The sequence below is a fragment of the Miniopterus schreibersii genome (assembly GCF_964146895.1).
Source record: "Miniopterus schreibersii genome assembly, chromosome: 6".
Taxonomy (NCBI): Eukaryota; Metazoa; Chordata; class Mammalia; order Chiroptera; family Miniopteridae; genus Miniopterus; species Miniopterus schreibersii.
Window position 1 is genome coordinate 71,369,970 of NC_138107.1, and position 23,729 is coordinate 71,393,698.

The 23,729-nt window shown below is 36.9% G+C and overlaps 1 protein-coding gene across 15 annotated transcripts in view; it reads left to right on the forward strand.

Moving 5' to 3' along the window:
- EYA4 (EYA transcriptional coactivator and phosphatase 4) overlaps positions 1–21,093 on the forward strand; it is a gene marked incomplete at its 3' end in the record, with an annotated part of 210,926 nt that extends 189,833 nt beyond the window's left edge. For 10 of the 15 annotated variants that reach the window (XM_081139549.1, XM_081139556.1, XM_081139552.1 and 7 more), the window contains 7 exons: positions 1,035–1,124; positions 6,576–6,634; positions 6,742–6,902; positions 9,180–9,294; positions 12,086–12,207; positions 14,299–14,399; positions 17,747–21,093. In XM_081139549.1, the coding sequence (XP_080995675.1) occupies positions 1,035–1,124; positions 6,576–6,634; positions 6,742–6,902; positions 9,180–9,294; positions 12,086–12,207; positions 14,299–14,399; positions 17,747–17,827 (729 nt within the window). Of the gene's footprint in view, positions 1–1,034; positions 1,125–6,575; positions 6,635–6,741; positions 6,903–9,179; positions 9,295–12,085; positions 12,208–14,111; positions 14,261–14,298; positions 14,466–17,746 lie in introns of those variants that run through there. The other 5 variants (XM_081139559.1, XM_081139562.1, XM_081139553.1 and 2 more) reach the window with 4 other exon arrangements.
- Positions 21,094–23,729: the final 2,636 nt, after the last annotated feature.

Genomic DNA, 23,729 nt, shown 5'->3' on the forward strand with positions numbered 1-23,729 from the left:
AGGCTTGTCAGCTTAATTCAAAACCATATTCTCCTTGCTAACACCAGGTTCATTCTGGCCTCAAGTTCCAAGGGTTTGTTCCTTATAGGTTTTCTATTTTCTGTATCTTCAGGGTCACACCTGTAGTAGTTCTTTTTAGAGATCATTACAACTTTGATCACTTTAAACACAATATTTGAGCATGAATTACTTCCGTAGCCCAATCCCTAAGCTCTCCTTAGTTTTTAAAGCCTTACCACCTCCTCATGCCAGGCTTTCAACTACAGTGAGTCATGGTGAGGTACCAACTCTGATCTTGATTCTCAACTCCTTGCTACTGTGTAATATCTTCGTTTCTGTAAACAAAAAATAAGTCACTTTGACTCCTTAGTAATCCCCTTTTATTAAACTTCTAAGTGTATATATTTTCTACTTAGATTACATTTCCTGAATTAATGTTCCTTTCATTATCTTCAACCCTTCTCTCTTCATCCCTAGTCAAATGCATGTTAGAACAAACTATACACTCAGGCAGATAAATATTGCCTGTTGATCAAAATGCAATTCATAATTAAGTGATGGTTTCACCATGTTCCATCAGCTCTTTGGATCCCGCCTCCAGATGACGTTGTCTACTCAAGCCCTGCAAACACCCAATAGACCTACTTTTCTCCCAATCCTAATTTTTATTTGTCATCATTCTTAAAAGGACATCCCTTCTTCTTTTTAACAAGTCTGTTCCGTTCTTCAGTATTCCATCCAAATACATTTCTCCAAAGGACTTTCCATGGAGTATATGTAGACTGGATCCTCTCATGAACGTACAGGTCATTATGTGTGTGTAAATCCCTCTCAATTCACAGATGCATCTAGTATACTTATTATTTCTCATATAAACCCTTTGGAAAGGCACCTTTTCAGATAGTTGGGAAATCTTTTGAATCAGGTAAAAACCCATGCAGTCTCCCCATCACCACAAACAGTATGCACTTGAAATATTTTTGATAATAACTGTGCTTACTGAAATTTTACCTGTATGTGCGTTTTCTTTTCAGGATCCCCCCATGGCTGTAACCCTTGGACTCCGAATGGAGGAAATGATTTTTAATCTTGCTGATACACATTTATTTTTTAATGATTTAGAGGTAAGAATTTTAAAAGGTAAGAATAGTTTTATTCAACTATTAAAATTTTTAGATGGTTTCTATAAAACCAGATAATCTCGAGAGAACTGAAAGATAGAAATTTAGCCTAAGAGAATGGTAAAGTTCATGTCAAGGGGGAAAAATGTATATACAAATACAAGCAGAAGCTAAATTTAGTTAATGAATTATACCTATGTACTGGCACGTAGTTAGAACAAAAATATCTGGGAAGGTCTGCTTTCCTGCCCCGTGCCGCTCACCCCGATACACTGCCCCTCATCCTTTTAGTGTGTCAGCCACAATCCAGGTGCACCTTTGGAATGAGCATTAGCTTTTTCAGAATATAAACCAGGACACTCTTTAGGTTAATCACTGGACAGTAATTACAAATACTATTCACGGTGCTAGTGCAGGTCCTTAAATTTTGTGGACAACCTGATACCTAACTTTAGACAACGTTATCATTCCTCATTTCCTCCCTTTCAGATAAAACAGTGCTAGAGCTATTTACATCGTACATCTGACTGGTTTGATTGCATTTATTTTCTCTCCCCACCCCCCCAATTTATCTTTTCATTTCCAACTACTAAATGAAAAGGACCCAACAGAAAAGTAGCCTCAGGATAGCTGAATAGGTTCTGTAATAGGTATATAATCTGCTAATGATCTGAGTCATTAGGCATTCAGACAATAAAATGTGAAATAACTGAGGAGTTTGGGCGCTGGGCAGGAGTACCTCCCAGTCAAACACCAGTATGCTGAAAGAGATTTTTCTTTCTTTTTTTAAATGCCACTTAAATTTATTTTTTATCTCATGGTTTCACAGTGGAATAAAAAAAAGTTTTTGTCTATAATATTATGAATGAAGAGGGAGATTTTTATTACTGAACCCTCACCTTGTGCTCAACATTTTTATATTGGAATTTCCACTAATTAATTAACAACCTTTTGAAATCAATGTTTACCACATTATTTTTGTAGAGGTAGAACTATAGGGAGCACAGGCATAAAAATCATGTCTAAGGTAACTGCTTGCTAAGTGGTAGAACTGGGCTTTGAAACCCTGGGGCCTGTCTGGCTCCAGAGCACACACTTCGGCCCCTGTACCACACTGAAATTCACAGAAGTGTGTGAGAAAGAGAGGCCACGTTAGTGTCTTCAATGAGATTTGTTAAATTGTCAAGGTCTTAAATCCAGTTTTACTCGCAGTTGAGACATAAGAGCAAAAATTGCATTGTTCAGTATGTCCTGTAAACGTATGTGCTGGAAATCTGTGTCATCGCATTTTGTTGTTTTCTCTTCAGTGAGTCACTGTTTTTACTGGATAATAAAATTACTGTCTGTTTAAAGAGGTTTTATTTCTTTTTCTTTAATGGACGTATGAAAGATTAGTATTTCTAGGCAAGTGTTTCAGTTTTATTATAAGAAATAATAATCACCTCTCTAAAACCTGATTTAAAGTAATCTTGCTACTGATCCCTGTCTAGTGTACAGAATGATTTTATATACACATGATAATAAGAAACACATTTTAACCTTTTGGGAACTTAAATTTTTTATATAGAGTCGTAACTTCTTAGGTTGACTTTTTTCTGTTGGTTAAAATGGATTAGCCTCATTCTGAAGAGAACTCTAAGATTATTAGTTCTTTCAAAACTGTAAAAGACTCAAAAAAAGGAAGTTTTATGTAGTTTTATCCAAATTTTATAGTTTTTATTTCATTTTATTAATTATTTTTTACTAGAAGTAATGGAATAAATGACCCATTAGCTATTTTACTGGCACATTAGAAAACAGATGGAATAAATTTGCCACCCAACTTTCAACAGAACGTGAAAGTAGAATATAATGAATTTGCAAATACCTTTAGCAAGTTCTACATGAATATTTGCATATCAGAAACATGCTCAGCTATGGTGGTTTAAGCATTTTGATTTGGGGTTAGGTACTACATAAAATATATTTTTAAAATACCTGGCAGGATCTCTGGTAGAAATATTAACTGAGAAAATATTGGTATTGACTTTCTTTCTATGACTATAGCTTTTTTAGTTGTGTTTAGAAAGTGATAAAAATTGTATTTGACTCGAACACTAAAACTTGGTATCCAACAATAGTGTATTTAGTCAAAAAAATGATTGGGTCTCGCATATAAATTGGTTGGATTCTTATACACGCGCACACGCATCCACACACACTCATGCCATACGCACGCACAGGCACGTTCGGATGAAATGCCCAAGGAAACTCAAAAGCTTATTTATGACTCAAGTGAGATAAATACTAAAACTAATAAAGTCTAAACAATATAGCTTTCAAGACCATTCACTATAGTTACACACATATCCACTCTCCTTCCGCATCTGATTTTGAAAGTCAACTTTACTTTCTACCAATTTTTTTTAGTTCGGTAAACCTCTTGTAAGCAAAGACTGTCCTGGGCCTCGTAACTGGTATTAAGCTATTTTTGTTTCTGATGAAGAGGAGAATTCCTCAAGAGAGTAACTCCAGCATTAGCCTATTACTGTTGTTGTTTTTCCCCCTGTGTATTAAATCTCTCAAGGTTTCTTTTCTTAACCTAAAAATCTAATTTGAGACTCAAATCCTTCAATAGCTACTGCAACATATGTAATAGCAGCTGCTTTCACATAATTCCTTAGAAGATACAAATTTAAATCCCCCTACTAGACACTTCAGGACATCCTGCCCAACTGCAGCGAAGGCAAATGCTCACACTACTCCCCCAAAGAAGAGAATGCTCTGTTTAAATACAATGTTATTTCAGTTAGAATAACTTCCAGAAAAGAAGGCACCAGGGAGTTCTGGCTCACAAAAGTGAGAGAAGACTGCTGTGGATTACAACTATGATAAAGATCAGCGACAACATTGCGGTCGCCTTATAAAACAAAATGAAAGAATTTAAGATTAGTACCAGAATTATGCCAAATGTTTGAGTTCTTACACTGAAATTTGTTAAAGCCAAAGCATTACACTGTTTTTAGTATTTTGGGGTTTGGCCAAAATGATTCCTGCAAAGTTCCTCTGAATGAAAATAATTGAAGAATAGTTATTTAGATTTTTCTAAAAATGTACGTGATTGAAGTTCAGGTTGCTTTCACTGGAGTGTAATTCTCGGGCAAGAGTCCAGAGTCAACAGCATAGCTAACTAGGCATAAATTTAAAGAGAAGTTCCATTTGGAAAAGCCTCAAACATAACTTCAAATATGGAGCTCATGGTTCAAAAAGTTTGATATACTGATGTCCTCAGGAGTAAAAAAATGAGTTTGGGGGCAAAATGTATAAATTAATCATGTGAGTTAATACTTGAAATGTCAGAGGAATTTCTCTAAAAATTAGGATGAGAGGATATTAACTGTAGAAATAACATCTAATTGCCAAGGTAATTCATAAAAACTTCCTCCAAACTCTTTTTGGATATTATTAGTTTATTGTAAAAGAAAGACATGGAAATTATTTACATGATGAAAGATTTTAGAACTTAGGGGGAAATGAGCAGCTTCACATGATGTTATTTCAATAGTGTTTTAATTCAGTCTTCATACTTACCAAGAATGCCACCATCTCTAAATAAGAAGTAATCCTTGTCATCTAGAACTACTTTGCTGCCTCAATCCATGTTCTGGAAGAAGAAATTTATTTTCAATTTTCATGCAAACTGGTTAAATCTTTCCACTCTTTCCTTTAGAGCCCAAGCAGCTACTACTGTTGCTTGTAGCACTTTTCCCTGAGATTTTTCTGGAAGCATAATGCCTCCTTTCGTTAAAGTTGGGGCTGTATTCCTATCAGAGACTACTCAGTCCAAATGCATGTCCAGCCATGGCTCCCCTGGCCTCAGTCCTTGGCCCGTTCTCTCCCCCTCCCCTCCAGTCCTGACAGAACTGTCTGCTTACAGTTCTTACCATGTAGAATATGATTTCATATCACCATAACTTTGTGTTAGAAGATTTAAATGACTGCAGTACTTCTGTCGAGAACTATAATTTGTCTAGACTTCTGCCATTTACTCAACAAAGAATTGCTGAGCAATTACTCTATGACAGATTGCGTCGTAAGTGGGGGAATATCTGGGGGACCCAAACACCCCCCTCAGGGAGCTTCCAGTCCAGTTAGCTTTACTGGGCCCTTTCTTACATGTTAATATAGGTAGAGATTTATTCAAAATTTACTAAACCCGTAATTTATGTAAATCATATGAACCTTTAAAATGAATTTACCTGTATTTTTCAACTTATGTACTAAAATTGTATTGATTGGGCTAGTCATTAAGGTTTTATATTTTAAAAGAAGCCGGGGCAGAAAGCTGGAGATGGAAATATTAAATATTTCACTACCAGATATTTTCAAGTCCTATAATGACTGCGGATAGTAGCTGTAAGCTTTTCTTTTTAGTATGGCAGCTATTTTCAAAGTTTATAATTTTTTTAATTGGGTTTGAATAGTAAGCAAACTATGTATAAAGTCAGAATCTGTGAGTCTGACCGAAATAATCTGAGAGGGAAAGAAGAAGCCCAAAAAGCTAACACATATTTATTCTGAGATTAGTAAGTACTGGATTTTTTAGGTGCTCCGGCCAAATTTCACCCTTAGGTCATAGACTCTTTCACTGGAACTTTGCAGATTATTTGAAGATAGAATAGTAAAGAAGAACTGAATTCTTATCCAAAAAGTTGCCATTTATTCTGAGCACGCTATAATTTAAATCAGGTCAGTTGTTGGGTATAGGTACCTAAAGTTTGTTTTCCTCTAAGTTTGTAGCACATTGTATGTGGTAAATCTTCATTATTCCCCTTTTACTTTTAAGAATTTTTTTTGTTTAAAGATTTTAAAACTTGACCAAAAGAAAAAAAGAAAATGTCGCCTTTTGTGGTTATTAGCTTTCTTCTGTGTTGAAAGACCACAATCACACCACTTGGTTCTTTCACGGTATCTCTGGTCCAGCCCAGTGCAGGAAGTCATAGAAATCTCACAGAGCACTTAATCACCAAGCCCTCTGTTTCTGCTCAACAAATAATAAACAACAGTAACTACCGAGGTGCTCACACCAAACAAGTTTGTGTATCTTCAGATTATCTTTGTTTCAGTACTTACGTATGCACAACAGAAATGGAGAAATGGCTGAAAGGGAACACCAGTGATTAGTATAAAGACTCAAAAGAGAATTCTTATCAATAATCAACACAAATTATTTTTCAAATTGCTCTCAGGAAACCCACGTGCCATGTGTCCTCAGACCCCTTTCTGTGGCACTCTTCTAGATTCGGGTTTTACAGGGTAGGATGCGGGTTCTCAGCGGGAGACGCTGGCATGGATGGGCAAATGCTGCCATCTCCTGGCCACGGCCTGATCCAAATGGAAAGGTGGAAAAAAACCTTCCAGCGTGGTGCAAAGCATCATTTGAAAAACAAGTAACTTTTCCAATGTTTTTAACAGGAGTGTGATCAAGTTCATATAGATGATGTTTCCTCTGATGATAATGGGCAGGACCTAAGGTAAGCCATGCCTTCTAGTCTGCTCTTTCCTACAGAAATTCAGCTATGGAGTTTTGCACCTGTAATTATTTCTTTTATCTCTCTTTAATATATTTTGGGTGTTGCAGTACCTACAGCTTTGCAACTGATGGCTTCCATGCAGCTGCAAGTAGTGCAAACCTTTGTTTGCCAACAGGTGTAAGAGGAGGGGTTGACTGGATGAGGAAGTTGGCTTTTCGTTACAGAAGAGTAAAAGAATTATACAACACCTATAAGAACAATGTCGGAGGTAGGTGCGGCTTTCATCCTCATAGAGGCACCCTAGAGAGGGAGAACCTGAGCTGCAGTTCCATGTTCCATAGTAGAGACGGCCGACCGGGAAATACATTAGCAAGAGCTCATGCTGATCCCCTGAGCCAGGATTTTAAGTTTCTTAGAAGGGGGCGAGGGAGGGGGGAATCTAACTGCAAAATAAGATGTGTAGCTCTGTCAAAGGCCTTGGGAATTCATTATTCCCAGGATACTTTGTCACGATTAACGGCAGGGCATTTAGTTTGCCATCTTCAGCTGGGACGCTACCAGTGAAACCAGACGGAGGAACTCACTGAGGCGGGGGAAGGCCTGTTTAAAGACAAGCTCCCGTCATGGAAGCAGAGTTGTGAGCAAGCATTACCTTGCTGGGATCCTATCAGAAATAAATGTAAACCAGTGCTTTTTGTTATTTTGAAGGCTTCAAGGAGCCTATTTTATTCTTTTAAAAATTGCATGTTATCTGACAGTATATTTTCCCATGTACAGTGATTGTTATGGTTTTTTAAAAGTTCAAAACTTCGTAGGTAATATCTAAATCATTTTATACTTATCCACATATTACAGGTGATACCCAAACCTATGACATCAAAATTTAGATCTAGAATGTGCTTCTTGATAATAAACCTTGATGAATTCTATTATTAGGATCAACTGTAGGTCAAGGTCCTAAGATTAGCCATGAGGTCACATAAAGTTTTCTCCCAAGGTGGTTTGTTTGTTTGTTTGTTTGTTTGTTTGTTTTTAAAAAGAAAAAAGAAAAAAAGATGAATGAGGAGCATAAACCAGAATTAAAATTGAATGATACAGCTAATATGCTTGTGCATACCTTACGTATGTATATCCACATGTGTGCCATGGAACACAGTCTAGTAAGAAAATGTTTTAGCTGTAGTATCTGCATTACACACACCCAAACTCATCATGAGGGTGATACATTCACCTTGTATTCCCAGTGCCTTGCCAAGCTTGAGGTGCATAACAGATGCTCAGCGGATACTCAGTGACTCCATACGAGAGAAGAAAAAATGTAGAACCATAGACAGTAATGTTAGAACCAAAAGGGAGCTTACATATGGAAGACCTTCATTTCCAAGTGAGAAATAGGCCTCTGCAGGCTCCTGCCTTGCCCAGAGTTCTAGGGAGGCAACTAATTCATTCTAATGCTCTGTACAAGCCACTTTTGTAAAATCAAGTAAATAGGTATTCTATTTAAAATCAATTGTGGGTGATATGTTTAACTTTAAAATAAAGATCCTTTTGGAAAATCTGAATTTTTATCATCCCGGTATGTTGTTATTTCCCTCTTGAAGAGTATTATTCAAATTATTTCAAAGTTAACAAGATTACTAATAAATAATCATATATCTTAAAAAGTTTAAACAGTGGCATGAGTCCATTTTCTGTGACACATTAGCATCTCTATATTGGTATAAGGACAAATGAGACTTGCTAGAAACTATACATTTTGATTTAAAAAATCAAATAATCCACCTATATATGTGTTCCCAGTATTCTGAAATACAATTAAAGTAAGAAATTTTCTTTTGTAATAGATTTACATGATCTTGTTTTACCATAAAAGGAAGGGCTTAAATAAAATTAGCATGCCTACTTCTTTTCTTATCATAACCCCAATATAGCTTCCAACCACTGTTTATAACTGTGTCATATACTTCAGGATTTTCGACACAATTCTTAACTTCTTATAAAGCAAAATATTTGTGATCACTTTAGTACAAATATTAGAAACATCCTATAAGCTACATATGAAAATGCCATTATTACTGTTTCAAAGTGGTAATGATTGTGATTATTAAGAAGCTAAACATTCTCAGGCAGCCCAGATATTTGAGGTATGGTAATCCTTATATGGGGCTGGTAGACCCTGACCTCTCCTCCAGACCTGCTGCATCACAGCCTTGGAGTGGCACTGGGCACGGGGGTGGTCAAAGCTCCTCAGGTGGTTGGCATCCACTATGTCAGATTCTAGGTTCAGTGGCCCACATTTTCCCTGTTACATCCCCAGTTTTCAGCCTAGTACCTGACATGTAGAAGTTCAATAAATATTTGTTGAATGAATGAATGGATAATCAATTCTGAAATGAAGGATCAGTATTGATATAAATCAGTATCTCTCTCCATTTCTGATATAGGCTGGAATAAAAATTATCTATACTAGATAGAAGGGAGACCAAACTAGGTATTCTTGGAAAATGTGCATCTCGTGACTCGGCCTTGCTTTTCCGTGTTGCAGGACTCCTTGGCCCTGCCAAGAGAGATGCATGGCTGCAGCTAAGGGCAGAGATTGAAGGCCTGACAGACTCCTGGCTAACAAATGCACTTAAGTCTTTATCAATTATTAGTACTAGGTAAGTGGTATTGTTGCAGTTTCTGTATTTATTGTATTGAATATATCGTCCTAATAGCACAACATATATGAATGTTTTACTTCCTAGACTATTTTAGCATTTGAAGGGACCTAACAATTCACTGTGTCCAGTGACTTTCAGTGTGTGTGTGTGTGTGTGTGTGTTGAGGTGAAGGTTGGGGCTGCTGCTTCTCAGAATAACCAAGAGATGCCATCTCCCTACCCTTCTCTCCTCATAGCCACTAATGATCCCCGCAGAAGATCATATGACTTCTAATAAAAAAAAATATTACTGTTGGTGACGAAGTACAGGAGATGATGACAAAATTAAGCAATACTGTTTATACAAAGTAGATGTTTTTAAGTTTTCATGTCATAGATAATATGCATGACTTCAATGCATCAAAAAAATGAAGAGAAAGCTCCTGAGAAAATTGTAACCTTTGTGTTGTTTGAACTAAACAGTGAAATAGTGAGTTGTTAGTGTTGATGATAGGATTGAAGAGACTTCTAGCTGGTTGACCAGCATGTGCCTTGAATGCTAATGAATAATATAAATCTGGAAAGTCATAACTAGCAGGGTGGGGATGAATCTTTGTACTATCCTATTTGTTAGTATTATTTCTGAGTTAGATGAGTAAATAAAAGCATGCTTAGCAAGTTGTAGGTAACACAAAACTCAGGGAGGGGGGTAAGGCTATTTGGACTGATTGAGTCAGGATACAGAAAAACCTTGACAGGGAAGAAGGAGAGTCCAGTATTCAGAACACAGAAGTAAACGGGGGTGCATCACTTCCTGCACGTGGCTTCCAGATGTGGGTCATGACCAGCAATTGCACTGAATACAGAAGGTCTAAATGGGGAGGGGAGGGACAGTGGCCTCCTGGGTCAGGCTGGGACAGCCAGGACAGAGTACTCTGCTCGGTTCTGGGCACCACATCCCAGTGAGCTGTGACATATTGGAAGCATCTTGTTTCCAGTGGCCAGAGGGTTTAGGCTGTGGAAACCACATGAAAGGACCAGTTGGAGGGGGATCCGCAGAGTTTAGTCTGAAGGAGAGTCATGTGTGGAACAATAATCCCGATTCAACTATTAGAGCTGAAAATAAATTAAGTTTCTGTGTCTGTGAAGGAGAGAATTAGGGCTGCTGAGTCGGAATCCTAGAAATGGGATTCGTGCTTTGTGAGGAAGAATTGTCTCACAATTAAAGGTGCTTTTATGATGAGACCTGCTGCCTCATGCCCACTGTAACTGGGGACACGGAGACCAAAGGTCAGGAAGGCTGGGGGGTGAGGACTCCTGAGGCCCTGAAATTGTGTGTAAGATGTAGTGGAATGTGCATTCCTCTGGGGGGTTCAACAGCTTTTACTATTCCTAAAAAGAGGTCTCCTAGGTGGTTAAAAACCAAAGGTTATCACATTATTATGTAGATTATATGCATGGTCTGCATTGCATAATTATATACAGATTATTATTAAATACATGGCCTTAAAGGAGTCACATGGGTGTGTGATTTTTAAGAAATAAGCATAACAAGGAAATGAAGGGTAAAATAAGTCATTACACACAGTAAATGCACAAAATGTACATCTGTGGATGGTGAAATAATTGATGCTTTTCATTTTCTTCTTTAAACTTGTATTTTACAAATATATCATGCATTTTATAATTATATGCAATGTTTGTAATTAAAAATTACAATGCATTATAAATTGTATATAAATATATGCAATGTTTGTAATTTAAAAAATAAATGATGTAATTCTGAGTATCACAGGGTGAATGGTGAAGCTAGATTTCAAAACCACACCTCTATACTTAACAAGTCTGTGCTTTATTCCACCATGTTTTCATTCTGTAACATTCATTTACATATGACACTGAATAACATCTTATTTTGACAAAATATTATGTAGAACTTTAAATATCACAACATAGTAATGTGTTTGTGTATTATTCTTAATAATTTGTCATTATTTTGGGGAGTTTCTGCCTGATAATAGACAAATCACTTTCTAGGTCTTCATTCCCTCATCAGTAAAATGAAGGATCATATTGATGATGTTTATTAAATTTCTGCCTCTAGGACTCCTTGTTTTTTATCTTGTATAAGTTGATGACCTCATCATTTGCTTCCAGGACTCAGAGTTCTTATTATAAAATAAGATGTCTATGGAGATAACTTAGAAATTAATCTTTTTAAAAGCTTTAATTGCAAAGGTATTGTAATTGTTTTTGCATAAATTGTAGGTTTCTCTTACAAATGATATATCTAAAGAATATAAGCGTAATAGTAAGTGTACTATATATATATATCTCTAGGAAGAATTAGCACTCGAATTGCTATTCTAAGTTACCATTAAGGCCAGGTTTCTGAAAATTAATCTGGAGAATATTTTACAGCCCTCACAAATATGTATTAAAGGCTCACGATACAGAATATCCAATAGAGAATGTGTCCACAGCTACCTGCCTTCTGATTGCCAATTTCACAGGTGTGGTTTTGAGCCCCTCAAAGCAGGATGGCTCAGTTTCCCCACAGTTAAGAAGGAAGGACCACAAGAAGGAAGGACCACAGTCCATTCTTCCTGGATCTCTGCCTCATGGCACTTCCCACTCTCTTGGTGTTTCCTCTATCTCCCCCACCCCAGTACTACCATGAAAGAATCAGCTGTAGATTCCAGAAAGGCTGATTCTCACTCTCAAAGGGCCTTTGTAGAGGATTCAAATCTGTACTCATAGAGACTACTTAGTATTAGAAAACAAATATATGTATTTCTTCCCTGTCTTAGGAGTAACTGCGTAAATGTCTTGGTAACGACAACCCAGCTGATCCCAGCACTTGCGAAGGTTCTACTCTATAGTTTAGGAGGTGCTTTCCCCATTGAGAATATTTACAGTGCAACTAAAATAGGTAAGAAAATTATTTCTGAATCTCTATGAAAGGAATTCACTTCTGCGTTTGTGGGATTTTCTTAATGTGTGCCTCTGCATGATTCTCTGTTTCATCAATTTTGCTGTTAGAAAAATCAAGCAAATTTGTATAGTACTCAAATAACAAAGTCCCCTGCAACTCATCATACAAATGCAGATTTTATAAAAACTGTTACCTGAACTGAGCAACTGGATAGTTCTGACTCATTTTTAAAAATTTATCTTTATTGTTGAAAGTATTACAGGTGTCCCCCTTTTCCCCCATTGACCACCTCCATTCAGCACCTTTCCTGCCAAGCCTTCACCACACTATTGTCTGACTCATTTTTTATATATATTTTATCTTGGCACATGTTATCTGAATAATACACAGTATCTCTAGTCATCGTATTTAATGTTTTATTTAGTAAGGATAGTATTTTATCCGTGCATATGTAATCTAAATCCAACATAAAAATACCATTTGGCAGGGAACTATCAGATAGATTGAACTAGTGTCCTTAGTTCTAGACAAAAAATAATTTCATGAATTAGAAAACGTAATTGGAACATTCATAACACATGAATGGCTAGAAATCCACATTTCCAGAAGTGTTCAGTAGCAATCAAAGAACAACCTTGCTTATTTGGTTAATATCTATCTGTGGAGCCATCTTTGACTTTAAGTGTGTTTCACAGACGAAGACTTCAAGTAAACTTTCAAAAACAAAACTTCATCAGCTTCTGCCATACTGAAAGAGTTAAAAGGAAACAGTTCATGTATTCCCTGTCTGTCAAGGAAATGCCTGGGGAAATAGATGGGTTGTGTAATGTGCCCCAAAGGTCAACAAATTTAGGCTCTGGCACCTCGACAAGAGAAGTTCAAAATCCTAAAATCCCTTCCCAAAAATAACCTGCCCTGGGCCTTGCAGAGTTTTGATACTGACACAGGCAAAAGGAGCCCCTAGTTGCAGCTGTTTCGGGAGTACAGTTAAAGAGAGCCAAGCTTTGACAAAGTAAATTCAACATTGTTATAAGCACTGCAGTTCAGAGCCCTGATTTCAATCCCATTCATTTTTACATAAATGTATGAATTTATGTTAGCAGGATTAATATATAGAACTTGGCTTTATGACAAATCAAATAATTTTATACTAGGGTAGACATTTCTTCCGGTAAAAACAATATTTTTTTCTTATTGGCCAAATTTTTCCTAATATTTAATCTGAATAAAAATCATTTTAATATTTTCCTTTAAACTAGTATTTTTGGGGGCTATCAGATTAAGAAAAAGTGCAAAAGTAGCCATGACTACATGAACATTCTGGGAATGAAATTCAGAGATTAATGCCAATGTTATAGAAAAAGAACATGTAGAGATTCCATGGTGTTATTCCCATAGTGCAATCCAAGGATACAGTGTCAGCAGTGCTGTGGCCCAAACAGCATGCTTAGGACACTTAATCTGAGCAGACTAGCTCCCAGCCACATGAAGAAAATGTTATATATCAAGGTAAATCCACATTTAGTATTCCCTCTTTCCTTATAGGTGAACCTTGAATAGTTCACAATAATATTTTCAGCTGACTGGTCTATACTATTTAAAATAAACCAGATAAAACTGATACATAGAATGAAAAGATAAATGTAAAAACGTACAGTTGCTTGTGAGGTGGTTCTGATATCCTTTTGGTGGATTGAAAGATATTAACATTTTCGCTGGGTCAAATGCTTAACCTTACAGATGTTTTTGATGCATGGAACACATTTGTTTAATCACCTGTCCCAAGTAAAGACCGACTTATTCAAATATATTTGTTGATTTCATTGACCCAGAGGTTGCAGGCTAGTTTGAGTGACTGATGTTCGAGAGAAATTAACTTAACGCTTTATATGAATCTTTAGGTTAATGAATGCAGTGGCTGGAAGAATAAGCAGTGCATTGTTTTTCAGGCAAGGAAAGCTGTTTTGAGCGTATAGTGTCCAGATTTGGCACTAACATAACTTATGTTGTGATTGGAGATGGCCGAGATGAGGAGCATGCCGCTAACCAGGTAACTTCACTCTGAACTTTATCTCATTTATCTTCCAGGAAAAGAAAGTTGCTTTGAACGAATAATGCAAAGGTTTGGCAGAAAAGTAGTGTATGTTGTAATTGGGGATGGTGTAGAAGAAGAACAGGCAGCGAAAAAGGTAACCGTCTCAAACAGTGTTGGTGTGATGCCTCTAATGCAAGCTGTGTCGTTTGCATTCCTGTAGTTTGGCCCAGTGGCAGCTTGGTAAATGATTTAAACTTACAGATGCAAAGCAGTAAGAGCATGAGAAGGTCAATACTTACATTCAAATAAACCATTTGGAGTCTAGCATTTTTTGCCTGAAATTTGATAGGAAACGGGGGGAAATTTAGTTATAGTTCTTTGTGTGTGTGTGCGTGTGTTGCGTGCACGTGTGCGTGATACACACTGATATAATGGTCTGCAAGAAAGATGGGGGGAAATTACCATTTTTAAGCACATGAAATTTCACAATATAAAGCTTAAAGAACTTTATAGAAAATCATGGGATTCAGTTCTTACCCTTTTCCCCATCCATCCTCTATGCCATGTGGTCCTTGTGAGTGCCCAGTAGCCAGTATGCTCCCTGATGACAAATGCTGAGGGTAGATTTAATAGCTGAAGGAGAAACTGTTGTGAGAAAATTTAATAAGTGCTACTGGAATGGGATGTACTATTCAGATCCTTTTGTGCCAACTCGTTGCAGAGACTTAGAGGCAACATGCCTCACATCTTCTAGAAGAGTGTTGTCTATTTTGGTGAGCCACTGGTACGTGATTGAAGCCAAGCAGCTGGCTTCGAACATATTCAGATCTCTTAGGCCCTAGGTATTTAAATAAGCCTTTTCATCTGGCCCATATTTCTTCTGAAGGAGAAATCAAGGCAGTTAAAAACCATTAAATGGTTGGTCTGAGATCAAAAGAGGAATGATATCAGGATTGGCGGAGACACCAGACTATCAGTCAACACAACAGAGATGTGCCGCTTCCTCCTTTGAATGAGCAAAACTATCATCTAGCCAGGACAAAAGTGATATAATTTATAAAACAAAGCAAAATGATGAATTGATCTTTTAAAACAATGACATATCAGCTTATAGTGTTTCACATAGAAAGAATGTTGTCCTTTTTATCTTGAGGAAATTTCAAATCATCATCTAATAAAGCCTTCACTAAACACTCCCATGTGCAGAAGTGTTTACCTGGCTTTCGTTTTCCTCCAAAAAATCAACATAAACAGTTTCCTAGAAAAGTTTAGAGCCTTCATAAAAAGAGAAAGGAAATTATTTGTGTGTGTAGTCAGTTCAAACCAAGCAAAATGGAGAAAGAGAGAGAGCTCCCACTTTAGAAGGTGAGCTGATGTGTTGGCCATTAACATTAAGAGAGCCTGTGCAGGCCTGGCCCCCCCCAGAGTACCTCGGTCTTAATTAGCAGTCAGTGACCCTAGACAGCAACTGGCCCTGCCTTCTGTATGCTGAGGTCAGGGATGCAGCCCTCAGGAAATACGCCTTTCATTGCTGACTACTATTTGAAATCACCCAGTTGTGCGCAATGGAAATATCTTCTAGAGTTTGTCAATGTCCCGAGTCCACGTTGTTTCGATTTTCATATTGACACCATAATAACACAACAAATAGCAGTCAATGCAGCTGCTACAGTGACCATTTACATGTCTTTCAGCCTATGTGAAATTCACGTATATGTGGTCAGGGCTAATAAAATTCACTTTTCCAAACCAGAACAGTATATGCCTTTGAAAGTTAAAATCTATACCCCAGTGGTCCATGGCGTGAAAACTAGATTTGGTATACCAGTTTTTATAACTTGTGCTTTACACCTAAAACTTCAGGAGAAAAGGCATGAGTCCAAGAGGGTACGACCCTCGGTTAGAATGCTGTTTCCAAATGGTTGTTTATGTAGGTACAGTCTTGGTGGTGGTGAAGGCTTATGATTGTTTTGAAACACAGGTGGCTGGTTTCTCTAGTATCCATAATGCATGCTTTTCTCTGAATGTAGCTGTAATCGCATGTGCAGAAATATTAAGTACCGTTTTCTTTATTACAAATAGATCTGAGCTGAATGAAAAATATGTACTTAGGTGAATTTCTGTGTTTAATTTGATCTAAAAATGTAGGGGTTTTTAAATTTAAATTGAAGAAATTTCCAAGTTTAGGAATAGTGATGTATAACTGCCTTCCCCTCTAGATATATATAAGACAAACCATATTTGTAATTTTAAATTTTCTAGAAGCCATGTTTAAAAATAAGTAAAAACAGACTAAATTAATTTAAGTAATATATTTAACCCAAGATATTTAAAATATTAGTGTCTCAACTCCTAACAGATATGAAAATTATTAATAAGATATTTACAGTCTTTTTTTACATTCTGAGTTTTTGAAATTCAATATGTATTTTGAACTGGACAAACTACATTTCAAGCACTCAATGGCCACATGGTACTACTGGCTATCATATTAGACAGTAAATAATTATATAACAATAGTGATTATTACTTTAATGATTAATTTTATAATAAAATGTATTCTCCATTTTTATACAAATGTATTTCCATTATACATATGAATATATATAAATGTTCTATAAGATGCCATCAGCTGAAACTTACAAATAATGCTTTGATTCTATTAATTGCTCTAGTGCAATGTTCCATTTTTTCATTACCCACAATGGAGTGGTTTTATACATGTTTTTATCTGAGCACATCCCTCTACGAAACTTTAATACCACACATATACCAGATACTGGTATATTTTTATAGGGCCACAAACTGTTCTCATGTCTAAGAATTTGTGCCCCATAAGGACCCATGTTTGTCTCCTTGTGTCTCCCCCAGTGAGAATGGTTGCTAGCGTGCTTTCTCTCAATCCCACACCAGTGAAATAAATTGGTCAACTCTACTGACTTAAACTAGTTCCCCCAGAAAAGTAAGAAAGTTGATCATCTCCACATTATTTTCTACCTTATATAGTCCAGCTTCAAATTATTTTTTACATAGAAAGAGATTCACTCTTTTCCTCTCAGAAAGACAAAAGATCTTGGGCTTAGGAAGCTGATCATGTTTAAATTTTACTTTTAACTGAGACATGGAACTTTAGGAGTGAGGTAGTGATTAAAACTTGCTTTCCATCAGCCACATAGGATTTTGATGCCCAAATTGCTTTCCCAGATGCTGCTGTTGGTAATGAGACTTCCTAGAATAAATATTAAATTACCTAAGAAACCTCCATATTTGCTTTTCCTATCATTAATATCCAGTTCAGATCTATTTCTCTATTATTTTGACAATGCCATATGGATGCTACCAAGCCTTCAAATGTGATCATCCCTCTCCTGAACTCCCTCCCTTGAACTGGGGTGGACTGCACATCCTTGTGTGTACGGCTGCTTCACTGAGACAATAGTTATGATCTCTCTCCATTCCTTCCCCTTCTCTCTCCCATCTCCCCTTCTCTTAACCACACAGCACAACATGCCCTTTTGGAGGATATCAAGTCACTCAGACCTCTTGGCTCTACATCAAGCACTGGAATTAGAGTATTTGTAACTGTGTTCTCTAGCTGGAGATCCGTTTTTTTATATTTCAAGTACACTGAATTTTTATGTGTGATTCAATGCCTCTGGCTTTACACATATAAATTGTCTTAAAGAACGAAATCATATTTGGAATGAAAATTCCAGAATGAAGAATTCAGATTGCTGAACAGGATTAAACTTTAGTGCTACAGACAGGAAGCTCTATGGTCTTATATTTACAACACTTTAATGGTTTAACAAAACAAACAAACAAATCTGTGGAGGTTGCTGGTACACACCGAATGAGTCCTAACTGGAATTAACAGCTTTAGCAAAGAACTCTTACCCTGGCAAAGCACCGACACGTGCTCCGTCTGACAAGGTGGTGTTCAACAACATTCCTCACAACGGGAGATCTTCGCAGCCCTGAGGTTTGAATCTGACTTTAGCCTACCTAGCCCAGAAAATCTGAATTGGAATGCACTCAGACTGTATAAGGACAATCCTATCTAGACCTGTAATTTGTGTAAATTATTGATGAAGATAATTTACTGTGACTTTATTAGCAGCTGACTTTGAAAGTGGATGCAATTTTTCTTTCATTCGTTGGGGAGGGAAGAGGGAGGGGAAATGGGAACCTAATATTGTCTCTTTTTTAAGTTTGGCAAACAGAATGTTCATACTGATGTGTTGTGCCTTAAAGACAAGACAGCATTTGTGTGTTACAATGTAACTTTGGTTGAAAAATCTCTGTAGATACTGAAAAGCAAAACCTTTGTGATCATTCTTCACATGACCAAATTTAAAATTCAAGCTATCAAAGCCTAACACTGCATCAGCAAGAAACTGAGTATTTGTTGCAATAAGAAGACAACAATAATAAACGTAAGCTTGTGTTTTATTTGGGTTCTTAATAATTCCAGTAATTGTATGAGGCAACTATTTGTGCATCCAACCATAAGCAGAAGGTTTGCAGAAGACTGTGGGACCTTTACTTAGAAAGTGAAATGTATGTTGAAGTCTCGAGTACCCTTTCTACAGTTTTATTGGAGAAAACTAAGAGCCATATTCATGACGACTTGCACTATTTTGAGTGTGACTTTTTGAGAAGTGTAAGTTGCTAGAGGAAAATATTCTCATAAAAATGACAAGCAAGTATCACCTGAACTTTCTTAGAAAATGCCAGGAACATGGCTTAAGATTCACATTGAGTAAAATGGCTTAAAATAAAGCCAAATGTATTTATTCCCAATGCCATTGCAAAAATGAAGTGTCACTAGTAGTGGGAGGTGGATGGATGCCCCAGATGGCTTCTAATGGAAAAAGTGAATCAATGAAAATTTTACCTACAATATCATCATTAAATTACATTAGCAAATGAGCCAGATCTTGGCAGCATTACTGAAATTACAACAGTGAAATAGTACCTGGTTCTCTGTCTTTACACATCAACCCAGTTTCTCTCCATTACAGACCTGCGTACCTTAGTTTCTACCTGCACTGTTACTGCAAAATGGACTGCATTCATTGCAAGGAGAACCTGTCATTGTTGTGTTTGCATGTGTTTTTTTTCTTGGTGTGTAGCCCATATTAGGAACATGATACAGGTTCTCCTGTCATTTTGTGTGACATGATTTCCCTTGTGGAAATTTAAGACTTCAAGACCTAGGAGTGTTTTAATGATGTCTGCACCTACAGTTCTGTTTGAAATGTCATAGCCCAGCTACCAGACAGTGCCCCTAACCCGAGGCTGGTTGGGGTAGTTCACCCTCAGAGGCTCCCATTCAGTCAGCGCTTTGCACGCTGATCACAACAGTCACTGTGGAAATGTGATTTTATTTTCCAGGCTATAAACCTGTATTTCTTTACTGAATGCAAAGGCCATGTTTACGTTGGGCAGAAAGAGATTGAGATCCAATTTTATATAAGCTTGTGATTTTATCCCACAAACCTTAAACTTATTCTTTAAATTTGGTAGCTTTTGGCTACCTCTGCCCTAAATACAGTTGCAGACAAATTAAGGTTGGAATGCTTTTAATAATAATGATGATGATGATGATGATGATGATAATAATTCTTACATTTCTGTTAGCCTTTAGCTTGAAAATAACAGTTTAAAAAAATTAAAGAGCTGCATTGATTATCAATAGTTATATTTTATGCACTAAAACCGTAAATATTTATTACTGTGAATAAAACAAAATTATCTTTAGTGTATAGCCAGTTTGTTTAAATGACAGAATGGTGGCATTACATCTAAATTTTTAAATTTTTTCATATCAAACAAGCAAGGCTTCTTATGCTGCTAAACCTGCAGGTGCAGAGAGGAACACCCTTCACAGGGCAAAGAGAGGGGTCACTGATTGCATCAGCCAGTGCTATTTCTCACACACATCTCCTCTGATTATGTGTTCAGAGAGGCTGCCAGCGTAAACCCTAAATGCTGGGGTGAAGAAGAGCTTATCTATAGCAGGCCAGTGAGCCCACAGCACAACTGTCATGCAACTTTGAGCATGCTCCAACTAGAACCCTTCCCTTCCGGCCTTAGGAATAGAAAATACTCATCCTTTGTGATCTGAAAATAAATTAACCACCAAACAAAACACCAGCCCCGTTGGCAATATCCACATTCTATTTACCTATAGAATATTGTGCCTTATTGTAAAACAGTTTGAAAAATATTCTGCAACTAAAATGAGTTATGTACAAATGTGGTATATGACTAGCAAAGGTAACCATCTTGTGGTGCACCTGAGATAGCGAGATAGATGGCCTGAGTATAATATTACAGCATGCAAGATTAAGTCACTATACCCCTGCAAACATTTGTAAATCTAATTCAGAGGCATGCATATATATACATATATATATATATATATATATATATATATGTATATATGTATTAGAATCATGCAGTTTGTGCACAAAAAGTAGATAACTCTCTAATTTTTTTTCTTTATTCTCTGGTGAGCTAAGATGCAAAATAGTGTCAACAGCATGCTCCAGAATGAATTATTTTTAAAGCACATTTGTTTCTGACAAGCCTACATTCTCAGTGAATATGGCATTTAGTATTTCTTTTAAAAACACACTTAAGCATCATGAGCCAAAGTTGCATTTTGACTCCCTACTAGGGTAGCATTATGGAGATCTCACAAAGTCAAGGGTTTCTGTTATGTATTAGTAAGGTATAGATTATGGGGGCCTATATAATTTAAAGAAATGTAAATTAATATTAAAAGCTTGTAAAAATATGTATATCTTTACTATTTCTCAATAAATACCTTTGGAAATGTTTTCATTTTCTTCACCCTCCCATGTTGTAGAGTTTTTGTTGTTTGTATTTAGCTCGATTCTAAATAATGTGAAATTTGTATTTAGGTCTCTTGATGTATCCTTACTTTCCCTTCTTTTGTGTGCCTAAATTGCATAATTTACCGTTAAGGCAAGCCAGGATGTAACAGTAAAATGTAACTAATTAAGACTAAAAGTGGGCCGGTGTAGTGAAAAGATGTGAGTTGCATAGTTTTTTACATATAGGTACTACATTCAGGTATAATGCATAAAGTAGTCATAGTTTATTAGGGATAAAGTAATACCTTTTAAAATACTTAAAGCAAGTTGCCTTGAGATGAACATGGACATAGTTTATGTAGCTTCCAAGAGTGATAAAGGAGCGTTTTTCTGAAATAGATTCCACTGCCCCTTTATTATCTTGTGTAGAGTATTAGTTATCCGCAAATCTGTTGCGTATGTAAACCAAAGGCAAATTTCAGACCAACCTCCTTCACAACTCTTAAGGCATTAGTCTCTGAATTGAACAGATCCTTCTCTCTAAAATTGCATGTGCTCCCCAATACTTCTGTCATTTCCCTGCTTTACTGTTAAATAATACTTAATCCTTAGATGTATAAGTATACAACATGACACATATTTTAAGTTAACTCTTGTATTGTATGACTCGACCACTAGGATATTTGTTTAGTTCTGTTCACTTCTGTATAACCAATTTGTAGGAAACTGTCTGGTATATAGTATGTGCTCAGAAAATATTTGTTCTATGAATCCATAGAACACATACGTAGACATCATCTGCAATTAAAGAGATTTACAATGGTAGAGCTAGATGTAAACAATAAATAAAAGGGGAACGCATACAGGTAAGTTTGGATGGGACCAATGGAAGTTTTTACAAGTTAGCTGGAGTGTTTACTAACCTAATAATTTACAAAAAAATAAAGAGCAAGGATGGGTGCAAGCAAACATGTATTTGGAGAGAAAAAAAGTTATGCCTGACCTGAGAATGATCTGCTGGGGGAAAAAATAAGTTTATAATGAATCAATGATTGCTGCCTCTTACTTTTTTATTAAAAAATTAGTATGCAACATTAGTAGGTTTAGTTGATTTAAATTACTTAAAGCCTCAAAATATCACAAAAATCAGATCTGTTTGCAAACGAACATGGTTCATGATTCTGAGTCCCAGAAACAAAATAAAACAAAGCAAGATAGAGAGGTAAGTGATTTCCCTTAGCCAGCCAAAGCTAACCCATCTGTGCATGGTTTGTATTTTTTAAAAATCAGTTACTGGATGTAATGGTATAAAAGTACATATATTGTCATTCACAAGTCACTACTCAAAGCCGTCTCAGATCTCACCGGGCCAAAGTCAATTCTGGGGATGTACTGTGGTCCACAAAGATGCTCCCTCAGAGCATCAAGGAAAAATGTTCCAAGTTCTGACTTTCAGTGCCTTTCCTTCGTCTGGAGAAACTTCCAGCACACAATTGAAAAATGTCCAAACCTAATATGCTAAGGAATCTCTGATATAGCAGATAACTCTATACAAGCCAGATGACTATCTTCCCTCCCCATGAAATACTTTTAAATCGGGGCATCTGGGGACACACTCTCTGTGGCTAAAGAGCACTGTTACTGTCCTTTGTAGTCATAAAATCTTAGATTTTGTGCTTGGTGGCTGCTCTGCAGATGTCAGTCTAGCTCTCTGGTGAACCTTCAGTGAAAATACGTGGAACTGAGTGAGGAAATGGAGGAGCCACCCAGTAAATCAGTCACCACAGAACCACAGCAAGGTAGGACTGACCCTGAACCCATCACACTTCCAACCCTGAACCCCAGGTGAATAGCTTGCAGAGGCACCTAACCAGCCCTCAAAGGGAAGATTCCCAAGCTAGAATTCCAAGGACAAAGTAGAGAAGGCCGGGGAAAGGGGGATTGGAAGCATCGTAACAAAGGAGAAAATATATGAGTATAGATAAGCAGGAGGAAGTAGAATGGTGTGGTAGAGAACAGCAAATAAGCCTTGTTTCAGGAGCACAGAATAAAAAGAGGGCGACTGGAAAGTAAACAAGGGCCAGATCAGAAGGGTTTTCATTACAATTAATGAGTTTTGATTTTATACTGGGATCAGTAGGTATCAAATGAAGAGTTTGAAAAGTAGACAGAGGACTTGCGTGTCCGGATTTGAACTTGATCAGTTACTCTGGCCACATGGTAGAGACTGAGAAATCTGAGGCTGGCACAGGATCCCTGGAGAGTTAGTGATAGACCCCTGATGGTGATGGCCATGATTATGGGGAGAAGTGTCCATATTCAAAGAGATGAAGATGCTAATAATTAGGATTTAGCATATGTTGCTGCTTCTCTTGTCCTCAGGCAAATCCAACCTGACCGCTAAGTTTCTGGTTTGGAAACATGAAGTTCAGTTCCCAGAGATCAGCTAAAGAAGAAATAAAAAAGATTCTAGCTGCTCTTTTTATTGCTGTTGGTGGTGCTTGTTGTTGGTGAGAGGTTCTGAGTCCAGTGTTTGGAAACACTCATTTGCAGGTGGTGGAGGACCTCAGAGTTATCCAGTGGGAAGGTGAATTTATAACAATTTTGTTGGTCTTTGTTAAACACTGTGCCATGTCATA